Source organism: Carassius carassius, chromosome 32 (assembly GCF_963082965.1).
Source record: "Carassius carassius chromosome 32, fCarCar2.1, whole genome shotgun sequence".
In the NCBI taxonomy this organism is placed as follows: Eukaryota; Metazoa; Chordata; class Actinopteri; order Cypriniformes; family Cyprinidae; genus Carassius; species Carassius carassius.
In genome coordinates this window covers 23,211,830-23,236,214 of record NC_081786.1, presented here as the reverse complement: position 1 = coordinate 23,236,214, position 24,385 = coordinate 23,211,830, and the positions used below count along the sequence as shown (strand labels likewise).

The 24,385-nt window shown below is 37.3% G+C and overlaps 1 protein-coding gene across 1 annotated transcript in view; it reads right to left on the bottom strand.

The window, feature by feature from the left end:
- The window catches only part of alk (ALK receptor tyrosine kinase), a 402,565-nt gene extending 389,943 nt beyond the window's left edge, over positions 1-12,622 (bottom strand). Inside the window, exon 1 of the mRNA XM_059520814.1 lies at positions 10,941-12,622. Within this exon, the coding sequence (XP_059376797.1) occupies positions 10,941-11,661 (721 nt within the window). The 5' untranslated portion in view covers positions 11,662-12,622. The remainder of the gene's footprint in view (positions 1-10,940) is intronic.
- Between the last annotated feature and the right edge of the window lie 11,763 nt (positions 12,623-24,385).

Sequence of the window (24,385 nt, the reverse complement as noted above, 5' to 3'; positions counted from 1 at the left end):
ACACCAAAATACAATCACCATAAGTAAAAAACTAATAACAGGCCATAAACAAACTACATCACAGTCACATGACTTCAGTATTAACATGACTAAGCTTTGAAAAACTCTTTCAGTCGATTAAAAAAAAGGTTTGAGTTAGAATAGTTGCAAGCATTTGACTGTAAACATCAAGAGTGTGACAAAGCGAATTAGTGAGTAGATGAGTTTACTTTCACCATGATGATGTTTAATGTCACATTTAGCCACCTGTTCACTTTAAGAAACAAAATGAAACAAGCTTTTTTTAATAATCATAATGGGGTATTGCTGATGTATTCTATGTTGTAGAATAAAACATGAAAATATCTTGAGCTTGTGTTAACCACAGACCATATTTCAGGCATTTACCAAAAAATCCATTGACTTTGTGACAACAGAACCTGGAAGTGCTAAAATGCCAACTTGTTTGTGTGTATGGCCTTCATACTCAGTCCAGTATCGTGAAGTTGAAACCCCATAAGATCCATTGCCCATCCATGCTGAAGCTATAAACTTTTACCATCAGTGGAGGCCATTTGCAGATGGCCCTTGAGAGTGAGCCAGTGCACATTAGCACTGGAGATAGATGGTGGCAGGTTAGAAGGGAAGCTCATTAAGATGCATAGTTTTTTTTTTTTTTTTTTATCTATCTGCATGGCTAGCTAAGCCAAACATTAAAGTCCTTCAAAGATGGATCTGTTTTAATTGAAAGCAACTATAACTGAATTTTTACACAGACTCAATGTTCCTCTTGGGAACACAATGGGAATTTGGTCAGTAAATAGAAAGTAAACATCAGAAGAAATAAATAATACAGTTTACTGAGTAATTGCAGTCATGCAAAATGTCACAAACTGTCTGTTGTGGCTGTTGTGAGCATTTCTTCAAGTTGAGAGAACCTGTTCACACTTCTGTTGAGTGTTCACAAGGCTGGTGTGTGAAATCAAATGAGCGAAAATGGTAGCCGTGGGCATTAGCGATCATCTTGCACTGTTTGTGCCAAATGGCAACTAGGGTTCCATTAACCCTTTGGAGTCGATTAATGCGGATACGCGTTATGAGTCATTTTCTCCTGATAACCCCGAAAAAGAACTTAAATTACACTTTCAGTTTTAATCGTACAGATAAGAGCAATACATCAATCGAATCTGTAAAGGGTCTACTTTTTTTGGATACAGACATAATAACAACAAAACTTTGTGCACTTATAAAATAAAGATAACAAACAAGGTGTGCTGTCTGCAGCCTTTGTCTGCGCTGATCTTCATTTACAAACACGTCATTAAAATGAACTGTAACTCAGTGAATACTAAACGAAGAGACATGAGAGAGATATCTATAGAAAGCTTGACATGTCTACTTTTAAACTAAACAAGTGTCGCCGAAAACAGATATTCTGTGATAAAGTAATCCATATGAAAACAACGTGATGTCTGTTTTTCATGTCTCCCTTCATTATATCCAATGTGACCATGCCCCCGCGCTGAACGCGCTATTCAGATTCAAACTGAAGCGTGCGGCTTGAATACGCCCACACAGAAGAAAAAGCAGCGAGACTGTTCTTCAAGTTTTTATTTTACTGTTTGCTTCGCGATGAGAGGAATAAGACATAAATCACCCCAAAAAGATGTGATGTGGTTGAGGATTTGAGAAATGGATTTCCCTGATGAACGGGCCACGGTGGAAATTCACATTGTCCCATACAATGACATACTGTGGTAGGTGAGGCCTTCTTCAATATTCTGTCTATCGTGGAGATGCTTATAGAGTTTACATTTTGGAATATGGCATTGTCTTGTAGGATTGCAGCACAGATCTGTCTCAATGTGATGGCATTATTTGCCATCTCCATGTTACAGATCTATTGTTCTTGTTGTTAATTGAGATGTTCTCCAATCCTTGGCATAGAATTCAAAGGACAACACTCCATTCGTAATGTATACCTTATGTACAGTATTCCTTACAGAATGAGTTACCTATGTAATTGTATTGTTGTTTTACTTACACTAACTTTACCACAATTCTAATGCATCACTACACAGTGACTGGAATATTACTGTAAACAGTACCATCAAGGATTCATAAATGGTATTCATAGTATTATGTTCTTGACTAATTTTGACAATTGAACAGACTATTTTGCATGTGATGACATATACTTTAGGGACTTTAAGCAACAGCCTCTGGTGGAACGGCAACGCCATTCTGGCGTTGTATTGCGCATGCGCGAATTTAACTGCTACCTTGTGACGTTCTACTGTAACGGTCTACTACGGGAGAACAGCTGATTTGCCGGAGTCGCTACAACGTGAGAGATTAGGTAAATAAATGTTATGTTTTATGGCATATGACACTGTAATTTGCATCAGTTTATGATTGTACCACTAGTGTTTTATATAATATGTGTTAAAATGTTTTAAACTTAAGCTAATTTTAACGATTTTTTCCGTTTGTATAAAGATATGTCTGTTGTTAGCAACAACACCTCAGGCAGCATTGAGATTAGAGATGATGTGAAGCGGACAATGTAAGTATTGCATTTATCCTTCTCAAAATCCATGTTAAATGTATTACTATGCTATTAAAATATTTTTAATTGGGTAAAGTAGATTATACTAGACTGAGAGGGTTCTAAAAGAAAAGGAATTGGAATTGAAAAAAATACAGGTTGAAGAGCAAGCAAAAGCAGCACAACAAACACAAAAGCAGATGAGTGACATGATGCAACTAATGCAACAACAGCAACAGCAAATGCAGGCAATGCAGACTATGCTACTTCAGCAACAGCAAGGGCAAGCATTACTTAGCCTCATTGAAAATATGTCAAAGAAATGATTATTCTTTTGCAATTTAAAAACATTTATTTGTGATTTAATTCATAAAACATTTCAATGTATAAATCCTTCTATTAATAATAAAATATAAAATCTGTTAACATAAAATAGCATATTTTTAATAACATGTTGTTAGTAGCCTATACTTTATTACTTTACTTTATGTATATTGTGTATTTGTGTAAACTATGTATACTATATTTTTTGTTAATAATAAAATAAAAAATGTGTTATTATAAAATATCTCATTCTTTTTAAATACAATTCTGGTTTTATATTGTGTGTTGGTACATAGCAGTGTAGTTTTGCATCTATGTGTTACCTCATGAAAAATAGTCACGAATGTGTGGAGGATCCAAGTTAAAAAACTGCGATGTCTGATTACCGTACAGACATGTTAGTGCATTTCTTAACAAAGCAGATACAACATACAATTTTCCAACACTTCTCAAACCAATTTTTAAATTCTTTTTGAAGTCCATGAACTTGAAGTAGTTTGCTATGTCCCCAAACAACCACTCTTCAGACACTCTGACTTCACTCATTCGTTTGTTGTATTCCATCATTTGAGGGGTGAGATGAACATGTCGAAATGGGGCTTGCAGATGCACACGCAGTGGGTATGCTGGGTCCCCATACACACACATTGGATGGCCATCTACAGAGATGGCATGACGTTGCAGCAATGCCAACAGCCCAGATTCTGCCAGCATTCCAGAGTCATGCTTCTTTCCCTCTGTTAAAATATATTTTTAAATTAAAAAATGTTTTTATTTTATTTTATAAATTTTAAAGGGAATGACAATGTTTCCATAGATGGTAAATTATTCAGACATACCTACAGGGCCGTACAGATGGGCAATCAAACCATTAGGGATGGCTACAGCCTCGTATTTTAGACTGTGGATGCGTTTGTGTCCATTATATAGGATCCTCTGTGTTACACCTGGTCTGGCAATGGGTCGTACAGTGCCATCAATAAACCCAAAGCAATTATCCAGAGGGGCTCCCATTTGGAGGATGCAGTCAGCATAGTTTCTCAATGCTACAGGGTTCAGTATGTTTACATTCCACTGCGTTATCCTGTGATGATGTACAGAATATATATAGTCCATCACGGAGTTTGTGGCCATGCACAGGAATGGGACTTGTCGGTGACCAAACCTTTGCATCATGTCACTGTACCGGCAAGGGTATGCCAGCCTCTTAAGGAGCATACACAGCACCTCGACTCCTCCCACAACCCTTCTCTGATCACAAACGATCTCATTTGGAATCCGGAGAACATCTACCAGAATTGGTAGGTCACATTTTCTGACACGAAATTCGTTTAAGCATTCGTCTTCCTCCATGTAATCAAGGTTAAAAGGCAAGTATTGCTTACATGGTAAATCTAGTTTTTTAGACTTATTAACATCATACAATATTAAAAACTCCTCTTCTGACAAAAGATTGTCATTTAATGCCAAAAGCAATCCTTCTCTTACTTTTTTAAATGACATTTTTTTGTATCTCAATAAATGAATTAATGCCACGTTGCGCTGTCCTGTTTACCGTTGCTTAGTGATTTTTACGTTCTTGGCTACGGCGGTGTGACAGCAAACTTCCGGTCGCTGTAGCCGTTCCATTCGCAGCTGTTGCTTAAAGTCCCTAATGAAATGACTCTGACACATTTTGGAGCGAACAACCATTAGACTGAGAATCAACAATCAGATTAAAACAACAAGATCTATTCACTTGGAAATTGTGCTAAATGTAGGCTACCTGTACTTAATCATCTGCAAAGATGTACCGAGACATTGAGACGTGAACTTAGTACTTTGCAATTTGATGAAATGAATGAGAAAATCAATTATGTTGTGAACAATTGGCAAGTGGTTTGGAGGTTTGTCCATGTTGTTTTGAGAATGCAATTTCTGTTTCAAGAAATGAGCCAAACCAATGGAGAAAAACTGTAATATGTACTCTTAAATCTCGTGTCATACCCAAAATGGATATAGAGTAAACCGTATGGATTTACCATATTGAACCATTGATACATTGACTAGAGAAGAGAGTAAATGTGAAACAATGTCCTTTTTTGTAAACAGATGTGCCACCAGTTCATTGATTATAAAAATGCATTAATAATGAACACGTGTCATTTGACTCTTTATCGATTTTCCCATGAGGGTGTGATTGATACAGGCTTGAAAAGTCAAGAGCCAATTGATTCTCACTTACTTCTATGTACTATCCTCTCATTAGAGGATGCCTGGATGCTCCACATGCCTCAAGATCTTACATCAAGGTGTTCAACCTGGTGAGACGGCACTCTTGACACACGTACACCTCCAAACGTAAACCTTTGATTGCACTGGATTTCAGCGACTTAAACCATAAACCAAAGGCTTCCTGCATGCAACATCAGGTTTCAAGCAACCTTGTAAAAAGAACTTCAACCAAATCTGAAAACAACATGTTACGTGTGTAAGGCTCCTGTGAGAACACTAACCATGCTTCAAAGCAAGATCTGCATTACATCTGTGTGCATGAAGACGCACCAAAATGTCTGAGACATTGAAATCTGTGGCTTTCAAGTATGTCATTTTGATGAATATAAATCTAATTTTTGAGCAGGTCTGAGTGACAAAATGTTGGCTGAAGTGTAAGAAAGAAGTCCTCAAAAAACACTCTGACAATCTCAAAAACAAAGACTGAAATAAATAACCTCACAGCTACAGACTCCCTAAATTGCTCTTTCGCTGTAATCTGCATAATTAGCACTGTTAGCTCAATTGATGTTGACATTGAGGGAAATAAAAACACACTGACAAAAATTGCATTCTCCTGATTGTTTTCATCAAGGCACCATTTCCTTTGTAAGTCTTTCATATGCAGAGAAAATAGGCTTATGTTTCTCAAACAAATCCTGGAAACGCATGTCGTAAGCCATTCATGATGCACAATGCACAAAAGTCAAGGCAGCTTCTGAAATACTGGCCAAAATAAGGCTAAAGCCAAAATGTGGTGTTGAGCTGCTAGCCACTCTAGTCCTGTGACATTTTTAAAACCATCCCCAATGTCTTCTTATAAGCATGACAAACAGTCATAATGTTGTTGTTTTCTTCATGAGCTGAAAAATAATACAAATAAAAGTCTCCAAAAAAGTTATGCATTGTTCAGTCAAACAAGTTGTGCCACACCAAATGCACAACAATGGATCATGGACTATATTACTGTGTCTGGCTACACAGACAAATGTTGAAAGTGCCAAAAAAAAAAACACTCTAGGGAAATCAATCTATGAGAATGGCTTACTTATAGTTGTCTCTACACATTAAACTGGAAATAGAGAAACTGTACTACCCTCCAAAAAATTTACAGACATAAACACTGTTGAGACAGATTAGAGAATACTTTCCTGACTGTGTGCTTTCCAGTTTCAGAGATAAACTGTTCCAAGCAGGTAAATTATTGATCTTCTCAACTCAAAGGAGAAAGTACACTGTTTAAAAGAGGTTTACCAACAGGGTGTCAAAAAAGATCCAGAACACGCAGTAAGAATATTTCACTGTGAGTAAAGAATAAGTGAAGTTATCATTCACTCTACCTCATTTCATTCTTAATGCATATATATATATATATATATATATATATATATATATATATATATATATATATATATATATATATATATACACACATACAAATATAACTCACCAAAGGAAAATTCTCTGTTAAGTCTACTACGTCTATTACTACTATTATAGATAGTACAGCCTACACTCTTAAAGATATAGGTGCTTCAAAAGGTTCTTCAGAGCAATGCCATAGAATAACCCTTTTTGGTTCCACAAAGAACCTTTCAGTCAAATGTTCTTTAAAGAACCATCTCTTTCTTACCTTTTTGTAATCTGAAGAGAACATTTTGCCACGAAGAACCTTTTCTGAAACAGAAAGGTTCTTCAGATGTTTTAGGTACTTAATGAATCCATTTAGACAAAAAGGTTCTTCTATGGCACCATTAAACACCTTTATTGTTAAGAGTGTAGCCTCATTGGAAAGTGCAGGGTAAAAAAAGTATTATTAAACTATAATTTAATTCTAGTTACAGTAAAACAACTTCTACTCTTCATCACCTCAAAACATATAGTGCAATACTACGAAGTTTGCATAACATAACTCTGAGTATGTTAACCCTGAAATGAGGGAAACTCTAGGTTTTCTGTTTCAGAATGGAAGGTTTGTCAAACCCAAGAAAGCAGGGTTAGTCAAACCCGTTTCTGAAAGAGAGGTAACTTATACTCAGACTCAGTTACTGTAGTAACTTACTCCATGAACCTAACCTGGTCCGGAGCAGGTGTTCTTCGATAAATCCAGAGTTTCTTTTGGTCTCCTCCCCCTTTTTAAACACTTCATTGATGCACGTTGGAAAAATGCTCTTCTTACTAAGTGTTTTCTTACTAAGTTGATTTAGTTTATAAGACAATTATATAAGACACTTAGTCTTGTTTCCTAGGGGGGAGGTCTAAATTAAGTGCATTTTACTTAAGTAAAATTATATGCCAGTGTTTATAACACCTATTTATAATTGTAATAAATATAATCATTTACAATCTGTTATTATTGCATCCTGTTAATGTATAACAATACTGAGGTGCAAATGTATCTGCCAGTAAAAAGAATAACTAGCATCTAATTATTATTTACACTTAGCCTGTTGCAAAGAACTGCTACTTTTACATGGTAAATATAATTTATCATGACTTTCACTGTAAATTTTTTCTGTAAATAACATCTACAGCTACTTGCACTTAGACCGCTGTAAATAGGATCTATCGCTAAGAAAGTATGTTAATTCCACTTAGTGTAAATAGACACTGCCATATTTTTCTTACTCTGTTGGCAGATCAGTTGTAAAATAAGAAAAATGCACTTAAAATATTATTATTAATATGATTATTTTTTATATATATTTTTTGCCCATGAGATACCATAACATGATTAGCTATTAGTTCATTAATCTAACGTTCTGCCAGTTTTCACCTGTGATATTATAACACTGAGAAGAATTACATTTGTATCGAGTCTGAAGTCTGCAGATGGCTTTTTGGCGTGAGCTGTTGCCATGGTGAATCATAATTTCAGCGCTCCATTGATAATGGCTTTTTATGGATGCGGTGCACGCGCTTAACTCAGAGTAAAAAAAAAACAACTAATTTCAGCTGTTCTGTAACCAAAAACTCAGAGTTTCCCATCTCAGGGTAAGACAACTCAGGATTCAAGTTTAAACTCAGAGTTGGTTGAACCTCCTAAGTGAAACGGGCCCCTGGTTAAGGGAGTTTGTTGTAGGTGGAATGTTATTATTTTCAAATGCAGTTAGAGGATTTTAGCCAAAACTGCCAAGATACATACAACAACCAATGTAATAAAACATTGTTACATTCATGTTCATCTGTTTTGGATAATATCAAACACACTTTTGAGTGCTTATTAACTTGTGCAAGAAGCAACATAATGTAATTTTGCACAAATTTCAGCACAAGCACTTTTTTTTTTTTTTTTGCTGTTGTTGTTGTTGTTGTTTGTTAATGGAGCTGAGTTTAAATATTACTATTTGTTGTATGCTTATCAAATACCACAGAAGAAAGCTGAAGAACATAAAACGTGCACTTGTGAAGAGGAACTTTTGATTGTAATGAAGAATGCTGAGAGCAGCAGAGGACAGCCAATGTCATGGAGCACCAGGCCTGGGGAGAGAGAGAAATCTTAATGACTTTTCTGACCCTCAGATGAGAAAGTCCCAGCGGCCTCAGGGAGTCTTGAAGGATTAGACTACCCACTCTGCAAAAGACAACAAGCCTTTGATACTCTTCTAACAGATCATTTGAGGTTTTGCCGATCATACTTCCTTCTGTTAAAGACCTTTTACTCTCAAACGGGAAACGTGAAGCATGATCTCATTCATATTCAGATGTCGTACACATACATTTCTGTATGTTCGGAGACTGAAAGACACTGCAATGCAGAATATCAAAGCATTGACATCATCTACAATGTACAGCCTTTTAACTTTAGAGACGCACATATTTTTTTACGAATCCTTTCACAAGAGTTTGGAACTGAAATTGCTGGAATTGAAAGTTCAGTACTCAGACTCTCATTTACAAGTAAATTACCTTTTTAATGGCAAATTTATTTTTAAATGAAATCTAGATGGAACTAATGAAAGTAATTTGCACTCTTTGTATTGATGAATTTAATTATCATCCGAGTTCAACAATTGTGAAACATAAGCGAAACACTGCCAATGTGTTTAAAAATCACACCAAATAAACCGGAATGCGTTAACTATGCTCAAATAATGGTGACACATTATTTGTTAAAATAATTATTGATAGATATCATTAAATAAAAATGCATGAAATGCATAAATACAAATACAATCGCAAAGGACTCTAAATATGCATACATAAAAGTTTTAGCATTAAAAAAAAAAGGTTTAGAAAGACATTCATGTATGCATAAATATGATGAATACTAAAAATATCACATTGTATTATGGCACAATGTGGTTTTGAATTCATGTGGATGTTAAATAGTATATTTTTGATGGTTTATTCAATTCATGTTTATAAACCTGAAAAAATATTGTGACATCACAGAAAAAGCAGGTTTATTAGGAAGATTACAGTTCTTGTAATTTCATAAATAACTCAAGAGGCACTCAAGTCTCTGAAGCCCTCTTTGCTGTAATCAAAGTATGATAGGTATAAAAAAAAATTGAGGCTGTCTATAATTTATCCATGCACCACTTAAAATTCACAAAAGGTCACTGCGCTCATGCGTAAAACAATAGAGCACAAGAAAAAATACCACGATTTCATTGATCTGCTCCTTAAAAAGGACATCTTTGACATAGAGGGTTTATGGTGGGTGGCGGCTATAGAAAATTTATCACATTTTTTAATAGAATCTTTAACTGATGGAGGGTTTCAGAACCCTTTCAAATCACAATATGTGGGCTGCACCAGAAACTTCAAACCAGCTAGAAGCAACTACATAAAAAAAAAAAAGATTTTTTTTCAAGAGTATCACAAAAACGTCTCTTACAGAACTGAGAAAGCTTTCAAAGAAGATGAACAAGAAATGTAAAAAAGAATGGGTCACGATCAAAGCCCATGTTTCACAGGTGTACGGAATGTGACATACACACTTTTTAGGTAATTATGCTGAGCTAACCACACAGAAGTGATGATAGATTGTACTATTTACAGTATACGGTACAGTACGGTGCAAGCAGATATCATCAAAGCTGCAAAAGCTGTAAGACTCCTAAGAGTATCCTAAGAGTAACACAACCACCACAGCAAAAACTGAGGTGATCAGCAGCTGTCGGACAAAATAACCCATGATTTGCAACATTGCAAACTGATAATAAGAAAAAGTTGCTAATGCAAAGTAATTAATGAAAGCTTTCTGCAGTGAGGTTAACACTGAGGATCTCAACATTAAATCAGGGTGAGAAAATCCTCTTTTTTTTTCTCACGTCAACAGTTTTGAATTTTACTGGAGGAGTGGGGAAAGCCATCAGATGGGTTTTTGCATCTGTCAGCTTATGCGATTTTGCTAAAAGGTTCCCTTGTTATGCACGCTGTGGTCCTGTTTAGCCTTTACTGGTGTTGCAGTGCCACCCTTTTGAACACCCAATGAATTACCAAGACTGATAACGTTGCAACAGTACAAAAGGGGAGGTAACCACTCTCATAACCAAAACACAGTTGAAAACTTTTTGCTCTACACAAACTTTTCTAACCATAGTGTCCATGTTGTATATATTGTAAGGGATCGTGTAAAAATAACCCCAGAGTAGGATGATTACCATCAGTTTCACTTCACCTTGAAGGGGTTTATTTATAATAATTGACCGTCTGACTGTATTATAAGGCTCATTGCGCAGCTACTTGGCAAATAAATAAATGCATGCAGATGAAGTTACATAGCACTGATGATTGCATATATGTTACATTTATAAATCACAACCTTTAATCTAGAGCAACGGCTCTGCGTTAAACCACACTGTAAACTAGAAAGTTGAAATCTTACCAGTCGAGGCTATGTGTAAGAAGAGGCGAGCGTCCGAAGCTCTGATGGCAGCAGAGTACTTGTCCTCTTTCCCCGGGACCTGCACTTTCCGCTCGGGCATGATTCGGACCCTGAGCCGGCCTCCCTCCGCCCCAAGCCACCACTCCAAAATCCGCGTTAGGTCCATTTCCAGGAACACAACCGGCGCGTCCTCGTACACGTACAGCCCCCCGCATCCCGTTTTAACCATCTCCTCGCCCACCTCCACCACAACTTGATTGGACTTTCTACTGGCGGTGGTCAAACCCAAATTCAAAACTTTAGGCACGGGCTGCTTCTGTCGATACGGGAGCTGTCCAGTGCTGGATCTGTTGACGTTCATCGCTGCCAACTTTACATCAAGCAAATCGGCGATGGTTTTTTGCAACGGGACGCAGCGCATAAGCAAGTTGGCGCGCACTGTGTAACATCCATTAAACGACAGACAGTCTCCGTTAAGCGGGCGCTTTATAAACAGAGCCAAGTAGTAACGCAAGAGCGACGGGACGGCGAAATCCACCGAGAGCGTCTTCCTTTTGATCCGAGAGGTGGAGGTCTGGTTGGAGTCCTTTCTGTCGGCGCCGTTGATGAACGCGGACGTGGGAAAAGTAGCAAGCGCGTCGGCGGTTCTCTGAGAAGCGCACTGCAGCTCGGGTAGAAATGCAGCAGACCAAAGAAAAAAGTAGAGTATCCGTGCAATCATGGTTTAGGCTGAAAAGATCCTGTTTTTTTTGTTGTTTCTGCTTTCACTCCGGCACCCTCACTCTCTCCAAATGGGGTGCTGAATCAGAAAACGAATGGAGAGCTAGTCGAGTCTACATTTCTTTTCCTTGTGCATTAAGATGTGTCTTTTTTTTATCACAGCTAAAGGTTGTTGTTTAATTCCCGCATATTAAAGACGATTCATCCACAAAACATTTCCTTGGTTGGCTCATTAACCCGAGAAAAAAAAAAAAAAGATTCACCTCTTGTGGAGCTTCTTGGTATGCCTAACAAGTTCTCCAGTGCTGCTCAAAGGCTCCTTGTATCTGCATGCGATACCTCGAGCAGAGACGCAGTATCCTCTTTTTAAATATCCACAAATAACAGATCCTTACACGTTTAACATGTGCACGTTTCGACAAGCCAACATCTTTACACGACAAAACTGCGCGCGCTTAAAGCAAACGCAATCCATAGCTCATCGCGTCTATGCGATCGTAAGCATAAGTGTATGTTTAATATACTGTAGCTAAGAATACTTTCAGCTTTTTTTTCGTGGTCTGTCTAAAACGAGCGGGTCCTACCTGCGCAGCCAGTCAAAAACGAGGGAGCCTTTTCAGAGCGAGCCGCTTATTTGAGACTGCAAATGCCGCGTGTGCGCGAGCCCACTGTGCGCGTGCCAACACGGCGCATCAGATTCCTTTTTTTTTGTTCTTCTTCTTCGGGTTGTGAAACTCACTTCTGCATCTCTTTCTGACGTCACCAGCAGCAGGTCGTTAGACGCGAGGGAAGCGTTTCGTCTCTTAAAACTACAGTGATTGGAGTCGACGCTCGCTACGGCGCTGGAAACTTAGTGAAATGACCGAGATGACACCTCCGTATGGCGGCATTGCGCTGTAATTAGTTTTTAATGAATATCTGTGTATGACGAGCATCGCCTCCCAGTAATTTAGCTACTCAGAGAATCATTCATAGCCTCTGTAATTATGTCATTCCACGTCACAGAGCGATTGGATCGAGCGCTTAGATGCGTCAAAACGCAGACACACTTTTTTTTTTATGTAGCCTTTCAAAAAAAAAAAAAAGAGAGAGAGATTTACACCACCAATGTAATTATAGCGTACTAATTACACTATAAGATCAAATACACTATCGGTTTCTTATATTTTAACAGTTCTACCAAAATCCTAAAATACGTCAACGCCATCCTTAAATAGGCTACCACAGAAAATGTAGGTTGAACAAAGCAATAAAACATTTGAATAAATCAATTTTACGGGACTATAAAAGAAATTGGGATTTCATCCGCGATTCATAGGAAATTAACGACGAAATTATTGTTTATAAATATTTAACGTTTTTAAATGAAGAGTTTTAAGGTAGATAGATAGATAGATAGATAGATAGATAGATAGATAGATAGATAGATAGATAGATAGATAGATAGATAGATAGATAGATAGATCATCAATCTTTGCAAAAACCTGTGAAGTTGAGTGTGTGATTTCATTAAAGCAAAAGAGGGGAATACCAACTAGAAATTTTTAAATATATATTTTTTTTTCTCAGATAAAAATCTTATATATAATTTATAATAATAAAAAAGAAAACAAAATAGAGAGAATGCAAAATAGAACAATTCAGACAATTAAATTTGAGATTAAATAGCTGATTTAAAACCCATAATTTAAATGCCATTTTTTAATTACCGAATGTACATCAACCAGTGGTTAATTATAATGTAATAATGTCTGTCAACGTTATTAAAGAAAGTTATGAAATCATTATTGAGTGTATACCGATTTTCTTATCCTCCGCTAGATGGGAGTATGGCGCACTTATAGGTCTGATCCCTGCCATCGTGACAAGCTCATTACTGCTCTCATAGCACAGGGATTTAACCAGCCTGTCATACGGGTGTGTTAGCATTCCCGGAAATAGAGTGACTAATTGCGTGCTGTATTCTAATTGTTATGGTTATGAAAGAGACGTCCGTTTAATGGTAAGGTTGTTTAATTAAGACAAGGTTACTGTAAGTAATGCATCGTTGGAATCAGATTTGACATCTAGAGTTGGGATTTTCTGCGACGTTATGTAAGCCAGTGCATCAGAAATGTGATGAAGATGTGCCATGTCATATTCAGGGTAATTGTACAGTCTTGGTTTCAGTTCGTTCGGGGTGTGTTTAACATTCAGGATCTAATCTTTCAAAATTATAATAAGGCATTGAGAGTTAAAGTATGGCATTTGTATATATTCTGGATCTGAATAGAACCATAGTAAATATAATGAATTCTCTTAGGACAGTTCAAAGAAGAAGAGGCAGCAATGTTTGTTTTGTGAATTAATCTTTTTGCCAAACGAACCTGACTATTTAAATGACTTAAGAATGAGACTTAAGAATGAGAATGTATGAGACTGTATAAGTCGAGAAAAAAAACTATATATATATATATATATATATATATATATATATATATATATATATATATATATATATATATATATATATATATATATATATATATATAATCAGTTTTATTGTGCTGGCTTACATAATTAATTATTAAAACTATCTTTAAGAAAGTTGCATCCAAGGCAATCTTTAAGTTGCATGCAAAGCCATCACTTATGTAACAGCATACAAATAGTTTAGGGATAAAATATCTTACCACACTTGCTTGTTCCTGTTTTCTTGCGGTGAGAGCAAATGAGTACAGCAGTAATAATCTTACATTGCAATGCAGAATACCAAATCATATCACATTTCACCATGTCCTGCCATATGTCAATGTTCATCTCATTGGTTCATTGGCTTCCATAACTCATAATATGTTGATGCCTGGGATGTTTCTCCTAAGAGCTGACAACATGCTCCTTGATTTAACACCTGTGTGTGTGTGTGTGTGGACAGTTTTTCAATCATTTAATACATATTACCGAGTTGAGTTACATGAGCTTTCCATAAGAATACAGAATGCTTTATGACCCAGCCTGGGGCCTCTTCCTTGTTTTAGTATCTATCTTACCGAAGCAGAGGAGCTGTTGAATCTCAACTAAGCATCTGTGCAAGGAAACACTTTCTTTTTTTGTACTAGCCTCCCTGGACCTACATCCATGGAAAATAAAGTTGGGTTGTTTTATTCATATGTGGGGGCCAGTGATAACAGATACCGGGGTGTATAGGGGGATGAATCGGCTTCATTAATATTCGACACATAATTCACAGTAAATTGGAGCCTCTACACTATACTCAGAATGAATGTACAAGCCTTTGAAATAGACAGTGCAGTTTTCTTTCATGCAGTAATGAAAAGGACAGTGCACAGTGAATTCTTCACAAAGTTCTTATTAATGGGCAAAAGAGGTGGAATAAAATGTGCAAATGGCTGAAAACCGCCTCGCCGATGAAATGGCCAAATCTTCTGAATGCTCTGCAGCTGTTCGAGGAATTCAAAGAGAAAATCTTTAATCAAAGTAGTCGTCAATTACGAAAAACCATGAGCACAAAATCTCCAAAATGCTATAAATGAACATCTACAAGTCTGCATAGAATATTAAAAAGACATCACTGAATATGTAAAGACCCTATGAATATCATAATTCCAGTCTTGTGCCTTATGACTTTAAAGGAATGGTTCATCCAAAAATGAAAACATATATTTTTGTCCATCAGTGGAATCTATTGTTGTTAAAATTATCTTGCACGATTCTGTTTAATGTTTCTCTGCCAATACTGTAGTTCACAGTAAAATAACAGTAAAATCAGGCTACGATAGCAGGGTTTGCAGTAACACTGAGAATGTAATGTGCCCTTGTGTCGCATTATGATTTTTGAACAGAAAAAATAAAGCACATAAATTAAATGGACTATTTTTATGATGCTTCTTCTTGAATTTTTTAAAGCTTGACAGTACTTGGTTATTATATACATCCATTTTAATGAAAAGAGCAAAGAGAATAACCATTAAAGCATCTAATTCTGTGTTGCACAGAAGAGAGTATCATATGCAAAGAAGGTCATATGGATGATATGATGGTGCATTTATTTGTTGGTTAAACTATTCCTTTAAAGGTGCTGTATTTAAGATTTTGACTCTACTAAAGCATAAAAATACCATAATATGTTTGCAGATATTTAACAAACATGCTACACCAATTGTATTTCGGCACCCCGGGTTCCCATTTAGTGGAAAACACAGCGTATTTCATTTCATGAATCGTCAAGTGCACTGGTTCCTGTTTGTGTCGTCAATCTGGCAACCTGCATGTATGTCAAGTCTGAGGATGAAGGGCTGGTTAAAAAAAAAAAAAAAACTCCAATATTTTGAATTTGGACTGCAATACCTAGTTCAACCACACGGTGTAAATTCTACATACAGCACCTTTAAATTGCTTACAGTCATTGTTGTTTGTGTAAGTGTTAAATTTTCAAATGGTATAGCAGCAGTTCACTAGTATGCTGGTGCTTAGGTTTCTGTAGCATTACATTAGTAACACTCCATTTGAATGAACTGGCAGGCTGGAGCGCCTCAGAATGCAAAGTGCCTTTGGGTGTATCTGTTTTAGGGAGTCTGTGTGCTCCATGTAGTAAGAAGATTTGATTTATCAAGGGCTCCTCTTGCAGTCCCCCAAAACCCAAGAGTATTGTAAGGTGGAGGTGTTGTGATAAATTGCAGCAAAATATGCACTTACAAAAGGCTCCCCCCTAGCGCTCTATCATATCTGGAGAAGCCATAAATCAGGCTAGTTGTCAGTGTTCCACTTACAGTGTGATCTAGGTTCTCCCCTGTTCTGGCCACTTCTCAACTGTAGCACCTGAGGATGTTTGATTACTACAAAGTAAAAAGTTGTTTCTTTATTGGTCCACATTTGCTGGGGCGATTGAAAAACAGTCCAGTGCTGCACTGCTCATGTCATACATTTTGCATAGGCTGTGGGACGGCTCAGTGCATCTCTATTCCCAATGCATGCCATTTTTCTCTTTGTTTGATGAATACATTGCAAACTACAGTTGTAATCAAAAAAACATTTGAAAAAAAGACAGGTCTTTTATAGAAACCACAGAGGGTGTATGAGCTGTCTTTGACTGACTTTGTGGAAACAGGGCAATAATCCTTACTGTCAGGGACGCAGAGTGTCAAAATTAATTCTGACCTGGCAAGGAAGCTGTTAGCTTGCGGGTGGTTGATTCATTTCTCCACCTCGGTTTCTAGAACCTTCTAGATACTGCCTAATTTTTGTTCCTAAAAAAAGCTAATGTTCTTGCTGCCCAATTTCTACATAGGCCTTATTCAGAATCCTAAACATGAGGTAACATACTGATGCTTGAGAATATTTTACGGCTGAAAGTTACTCCAACAGGAACCGTTGCGATCAAGAGTTCTGCATGAGGATGAAAAAGTTCCCCAGGCAAATGTTTCTTATTTTCAAGACGCTCACATGAAATTGCCTTTTTTTTTAAGTGACTGCTGCTTTATATATTGCTTTATTGCTGCTATTTAAATTGGACCTTTTGCCTTTCAAAATTTACAAAATTTTATTTTTGTATGACATATTTTGGTGTGTGCATGAATGAAGAGCGTATGTGTGTGTAGAACTTTTGATTACCTGTTGGAAGACAATAAAGTGTTTGTTGTTGTTTTTTTGTTTTTTTTTTATGTTCTGCACTGTTGGCTTTATATGGCCGATTCTGCATCGGCAGACAAGCTTGTTGGCGAGAAAGAGAACACAGATAAGCTATTCAGCTTAGCAAATGAGCACACAAGGCAAGAAAAAACTGGCAAAGGCTAACCAATGAAAACAAACCAAGCGCTGCTTGCTTTGTGCAGTGCATCCACATTTTTAGATCTTCCAGTTTCCCTGTTTGAATGCCAAACACAGACTACTGCCACCTGCTGGTATAAGAGAGTTATGCTGTTTTACGCAAGCACATAGTGAACATGCTAGTTGGCAGTTGGCTGTAGTCTGTCCGGTGTGTTCTAGTGCAACCTTTCTTCCCCTGATCCAGGCGACGCCATTGTTGGATTTCCTCAGCCCAAGTTCTTTGGCATCCATATGTTGTGTCCATGCCCTTAAGGGATCTAGAATATGGTCAGCATTCCTGAACATGATGAATAATGGGTTATGCCTAATGTGCAAATATTTCAGACCTGGGACAGTCTTGCACACAGGCTTGCACTCTTGGGTCACCAAAACCACAAGTGTGGGTATTGGGTTACTCTGGTTCGGTAAACAAACAAAAAAAACAAAACATTGTCAAACATTGTGAACATTGTCAAGGATTTGTTTGTCTGAAGGATTAGGAAAATAATTTTACCAGCAAGGAACAGTGAATGAAAATGGTCTGGAATTAGTGCCTAGATCCATGCAGCTACTGTAGAATTATTTGGTTGAAATAAGAAGTAAGGCTGTATATCATCACCATAGTCATTGTAGGAGAAACCATTTGCCTGTATAGTGGGTCCCATGCATAGACTGTTAAAAAAGATGGGCGACGTGTCTCCACTTCCTTCCACTATAGAAATGTGGAGCCAAAGCATCTCACTATGGCTGCTGCCATCTTAAGTAAATGACATCATTTGCACAGTAGAGTCTGCGCAGTAGAAATTTGTTTGGAACCAGAGTCTGCACAGTAGTGATGTTGGGTGGAGCCGCAGAATCAAAATTCTGCAGCACAGACCCAATCAATCATGACACTAAAGACAATACTCTATAATTAATTAGAGTAGGCTAAATAATAACATTATTTTAAACCCATAAAAAGAATTAGTAACTATTAACCTATTAGTCAGTAGGTTGGTTAGTACAGTTTACTGCTGAACAACGCATTTTTGGTGTGGAATAACAGAAATCAAAAATTAATAGTTTGTTATATCTTCAAACTCCTCTCAAAGCTTCAACAGTCCACTCAGAGAAGCTGTCAATCACAATTGTCAATCATAACGACATGTCCCGTGTTTATAGCATCAAATTACTAGCTAAAATCAAACTTACTGTATCACAAAAACAAACAATTGAACATATATCAGGCGTGATAACAACTTCCTTAAATGACCAAACCATTTTTCGGAAAATTTTATTTCCTGTTATTAACCAGGGGGCGATCAAAGAGCCCGCAGCTTCACTTTTTAGTACATGTGATGCACCCGGTCCCATGTAGGGTATATGGAGAAAAGTAGGGGCCCAAGAACTTATCCCTGAGGTACCCCATGACCAGTTGATGTGCTTTGAATTTCCCAACCTTGAAAGACCTAAGTGTGAGGTAAGATTCCAAACAGTAAAGTGAAGTTCATTTGATGTCCAATGATGAGAGGGTGTATTGAAGGATCTGATGGTTACTGAGTCTAAATTTTTGCCATCCACAGACCTTCAGTGCCCGACAGCAAAGCAGTCTCAGTTGAGTAGCTGCTTATCTATGAGATAAAGTTTAGGATACAAGTAAACAATTAGATAGTTTAAAAAGCTGAATTTATCAGAAACATATTTGAAAATATATACTTTGACATAAAGTTTAGGGCAGGGGTGACATAAAGAAAAAAAATATGCATAGAAATATATTCATATTATATAAATTAAGATATTTAGCAGTGAAGTATGTTGCTGTCTTCATTGGCAACTCACTGGTATTTGATACACTCCCTTTATGAGTGAATCTTATGAAAGGACTTGCACCGCTTGTTAAAGAAGCAGATGAGTTTCTCACTCCTGTGGTTTTACAAGACAACTCTTCAGCACCAAAGATGGAATATGAGCCACCTTCATTCAAATCAATTATCATTTTTATCTTTTCCCAAAGAGCTTGAGGTGACACGTCTGAGGAATATTGTCGAAGCTATGAATTGAGTTTGGTGCAACGAATTCCCTCCAGATGTGTACGTCACAGAGCCCTACAACCACACTTCATCACTCAGATGAAAAAGCTGAGAACTGCATATTATCATATTGAGTTTAATAATGACAAGATTTGATGTGATATGCATCCACCCCAAAAGCATGTGAAGTTAGGCAAGTTATTACAAATTGAGTCAAGCACAAGAGAATCGGAGACAACTCTCAAAATGACTGACTTAAATTTAAATGGATTTTACATTTCCCTCATTTTGGCAAAAATGAGTTTTACTGTTTGAATAACGATTAGGTTACGACACGACTGGTTTAGAAAGCAAAATTTCACTTGGCTCTTTAACTTCAGGGTGGAGGATGTGTGTTCCAATATATTCATGATGTAGATTTAATCATGACCTTTGGGTTTGGTGAGCTTAACATTGTGAGAGATAACAACAGGTACTGTATTATAAACAGAACAGCAATGTCCAACCTATTCAACTAATATTCAAAGTATATTGATATATTGATATGTCAATATTGGATTCTGATTCTGATGAGCGTAGTTCTTTTTTATTGAGCGTAGTCCAGTATTAAACTTACAGTAGGTTTTCATACAGTACTGCATCAAACTGTTTCATTTCAAAAGCATTCCTGTAGCTCATGCAGTAGAGCAAGGTCTGACTGCAATTATGCATATTATTAATGCAACTACGGATAAAAGCATCTTCAAATACAATTTTCAGGCCATTTATGCCAGAGAAAGAAAAATAAATGTGTGAAGAAGCTCTGGATCTTGTCTGTGTTCCAGAGAAGAAAAAAAAAAGTTATACAGGTTTGGAACAATATGATGGAAAGTAAATTACAGATTTTTTTTTTTTTTTTTTTTTTTGTGAATTGTCCCTTTTATTGCAAAAATCTACCCAGGTTTAATGGAACAGCGGCAAGGGGTCACAACATAAACACCACACCAGACTTTATAACATCTGAACCACTGGTGCCTTCATCATTCACCTCAGCAAATCAAAGCAGATCTGTTCTGGTCCCATAATGCCCTGGTACAGCCCATTAGACGTCTGCACAGGCATGGAGAATGGGGCAGGGTGAAGAGACCTCAATTAGTTTCCTGTTGACCTCTGATCAATGTATGGCAACCCTTCGTATGAGCCCAGCAGAATTACACCATGGCTGGATTTCAGAATGATGTGTCCTCAAGCATCACTGGCCAATTCAATTTCCTATATGGATTACCAAGACAAATGCTAACGTGTGGGATTTCTCACACCTGTGTTGTTGATGAGACCCACGGCCAATATACTGAAAGAAAATCAAGCATGACTGTGTTACGGAAGCAAGGAAAGCATTGGATTTCTGATGTGTGCGTGTGTGTCTGAGTGTGACTATGTGTGTGTGTTCATGGCATAAGGAATGATGATCAAATGTTAAAGAGTAACTCGGGAGCTTTGAAACAGCTGTCAACAAAGGTTCATTCATACTTGCACATAACTAGTGCCTCCAGAATAGTTTTTTTTTTTTTTTTTTAATTAAAAAAAAATAATAATAATTCTAGACTTTCAACAAGGGGGCTCCACCAATTTGTTATACAGTCAGTAAGCATTCCTATTCAAATCATAAGTCAAGTAAAAACAAACTATATATATATATATATATATATATATATATATATATATATATATATATATATATATATATATATATATATATATATATATAATATACACTCATCTTTATTTATTAGGTACATCTTGTTAGTACCGGGTTGGATCCTCTTTTGCCTTCAGAACTGCCTTAATTCTTTGTGGCATAGATTCAACAAGGTGTTGAAAACATTCCTCATAGATTTTAGGCATCCATAAGAGTCCATATTGACATGAAAGCATCATGCAGTTGCTGCAGATTTGTCAGCTGCACATCCATGATGCAAATCTTCCATTCCCCCACATCCCAAAGCTACTCTAATGGATTGAGATCTGGTGACTGTGGAGGCCATTTGAGTAAAGTGTACTCATTGTCATGTTCGAAAAACCAGTCTGTGATGATTTGAGCTTTGTGACATGGTGCATTATCCTGCTGGAAGTATATACATTAAAACATGGTGTAGAGACTTTTTCACTCTGAAATTGCTACTACACTTTAATTATAAAGAAGCAATGTGTAACACAATTGAATTAAATGTAAAATTTTGAAGAAAAAAGACAAAAAAATGTGTCATTCTTTTATGTACTGTATGTCTTTTTTCAAAGTATACTGTTCTGACACTTTTTGGAATTGACTGTACAATGTCATGACACATTGTCACATGTATCATTTTTAACTACTGGAAGATGACCTTCTAAAGTACCCTGATGTTTGATAGGGAGTATTGCTATCCTTGTCTCTACAAATCCCACACAGGCTCTCAATAGTGTTAAGGTCAGCTGAAATACTTGTCCTCTGCAGGATGTTCACTGTGAGAGAATGTAGAAAGTCACTGTCATGTTGAAAAAGTGCTAAACAATGCTGGAAATGAGAAGGTTGTAGCATCTTATTTTTCTAAATTCCATATTACATGTTTGAATTCATGACATCAATGATAAAGCAACCTTTCAGCACTCATAAATCCCTTTAAATGAACTGTACTCCCCCTGATCTTTTCTGTGGGGAACAGGAATTTCTCACTGCACTCCTCCCCTAGCAACGGCATAGCATTTAAAATGCTGTTAGATCCAAAATGATTGATTTGGTCTCATGAGACCAGAGCATGTATTCCCAAAAGTCTTCATTTTTTTTAATACGGGTCTCAGAAAAGTCTAAATGCATTTATTGGGCCTTTGCTACAGTAAGTGCCTTATGTGTAGTGAAACAGTAGCTTTTGCCAGAGACACTCGTTTGGCTTTTTTCTTTTCTTAGCAACAATCATTCATCAAGATCCATATCAAGCTTCAAGTAAAGGCCTGATTGATTCTGGGACCATTCTTTTGAATTTTTGTATTACTTTTGCTACTACGTTAACACATAAATCAATGGTTTGGTAATCCTCCTCTGATACTGTCATTTCAACAAGTCTCTTGACTTGAATTCTCTTCTGTTGACTCTTGAATTCTCTCCCAAATGGTTCTATCTGGTTCTCATGAACAGACTCATATTTAGATGTTTTGGTTGTAAAAACTCACCTACTAATCAAAAAATGATCAAAATGGATCAAAAAAGAAATCAAAATCTTATTTATTGGCATGCTGTTTATCAATCAGACTTTCTGGAACATCAGACAACACTAATATGCACTATAATAAACCTGAGCTGAGACTCTGTTTAATCAATTAAAATATGAGAAGGATGTTTTATTATTTTTTATTTTTTATTTTTTTTTTATTATTAGTAGTACCAGGTGGTATTGTTATGACTTCTGATAGACTAGGGTTAACAGGGTCATACTAACAAGCTAAACCGTGACCACTTGGGTTCAGAAAGATCAATTCTAGTCTTGAACACAAACAGAGAGCACACACACAAACACAAACACACACACACACACACACACACACGCGCACACTCAATTCCTGCGTTATGCTTGTAATGCCACTTCTCCTCATGCACAAAATTGTTTTGCAGTTTAAATTAAACAGAACCACCAAAAATCGTAAGCATATCTCATTTGGAAAAATGCAGAGCCACTCATTTGTATAAATAAGCACTGCTTTCTTTTTTCTTTTCCACTCAGGCTTTAAATCCATTTGTAGCTTCATGGCGTCCTCATTCTCTGCTTCCTGATAAGCAATGGTATGAGGCTTATAGTTTACAAACGGACAGTAATACAGAACGCCAGCGTCTGTGTCGTGTGTATGAGTGTTTTATGTTGCAGTCCTCTGATCTCCAAATAGCAACAAGAGTAAAGCTCTTCTAACAAGAGATGCACAGTAAACATCACTATCAACACAGCTGAGACGTCTGAAATGAAATGACCCTTATTTCATGACCTTGTTTCAGCTAGTGTCTCCAGATGAGACCATGCTAAAAATAATCTCTCAGTTCTTGTTTCTCTATATTATGCTCTGTTTCTCCACACTGTGTGATTTAGCCAAGTAGAGCATGTTCCTCAATTAGAATATGTTGCTGGTCCAGAGTTTTTATTCTAACCAGCCATGACTTAAAAAAAAAAAAAAAAAAACGTCTAAGGTTACGTATGTAACCCTGGTACCTCGAAGGAATGATACGCTGCGTCGAGAACGTTTGGGGAATGCGTCCAGCTTGACGTATCTGAATAATGTGTGTAATCAGTCCAAAGGAAGGGCGAGACGTCATAGGCGGGTGATGTCAGAGACCAGGAAGCATAAAAGCATGAGCGGCGAAGCCGGTAATCAGCCTCAAAGGATGAAGCAAGCGCCAGCCAGAGATGCAAGAAATGTGGCACTGTGACGCAGCGTCTCGTTCCTTCGAGGAACCAGGGTTACATACGTAACCTTAGACGTTCCTCTTCAGGAACTTGAGCTGCGTCGAGAACGTTTGGGGAACGAGAATGCCCATGCCGCCAGACTTTCAAATCTCTGCCTAGTGTGGAAGAGCACAGCTAAAGCAAGAGAAGGAGAAGGAGCCTGACAGAAATCGGGGACAACCCGTCCAATGGCCAAACTTCAGAAGTAGTGAGCCTTGACCCCCAGGAGAGGGGAGATCAGAGGACTCGAGGCTTAGGATAGCATCCTAATCCCTGCTTAGCATAAGCTTCTTCTGGCCGGAGGCCTCAGCCTCAGCGCAGCATGGAGAAAACATGTAACCAGAGGGTTTCTGCTCACTGACTGGCCACCGAGAGGGGTGCGGTAGGCCACCATGGCCGCCACGTAGACCTTCAGGGTGGAGTTGGTCAACCCTGCGGAGAGCCTGCAGGAACTCCAGCACTGTAA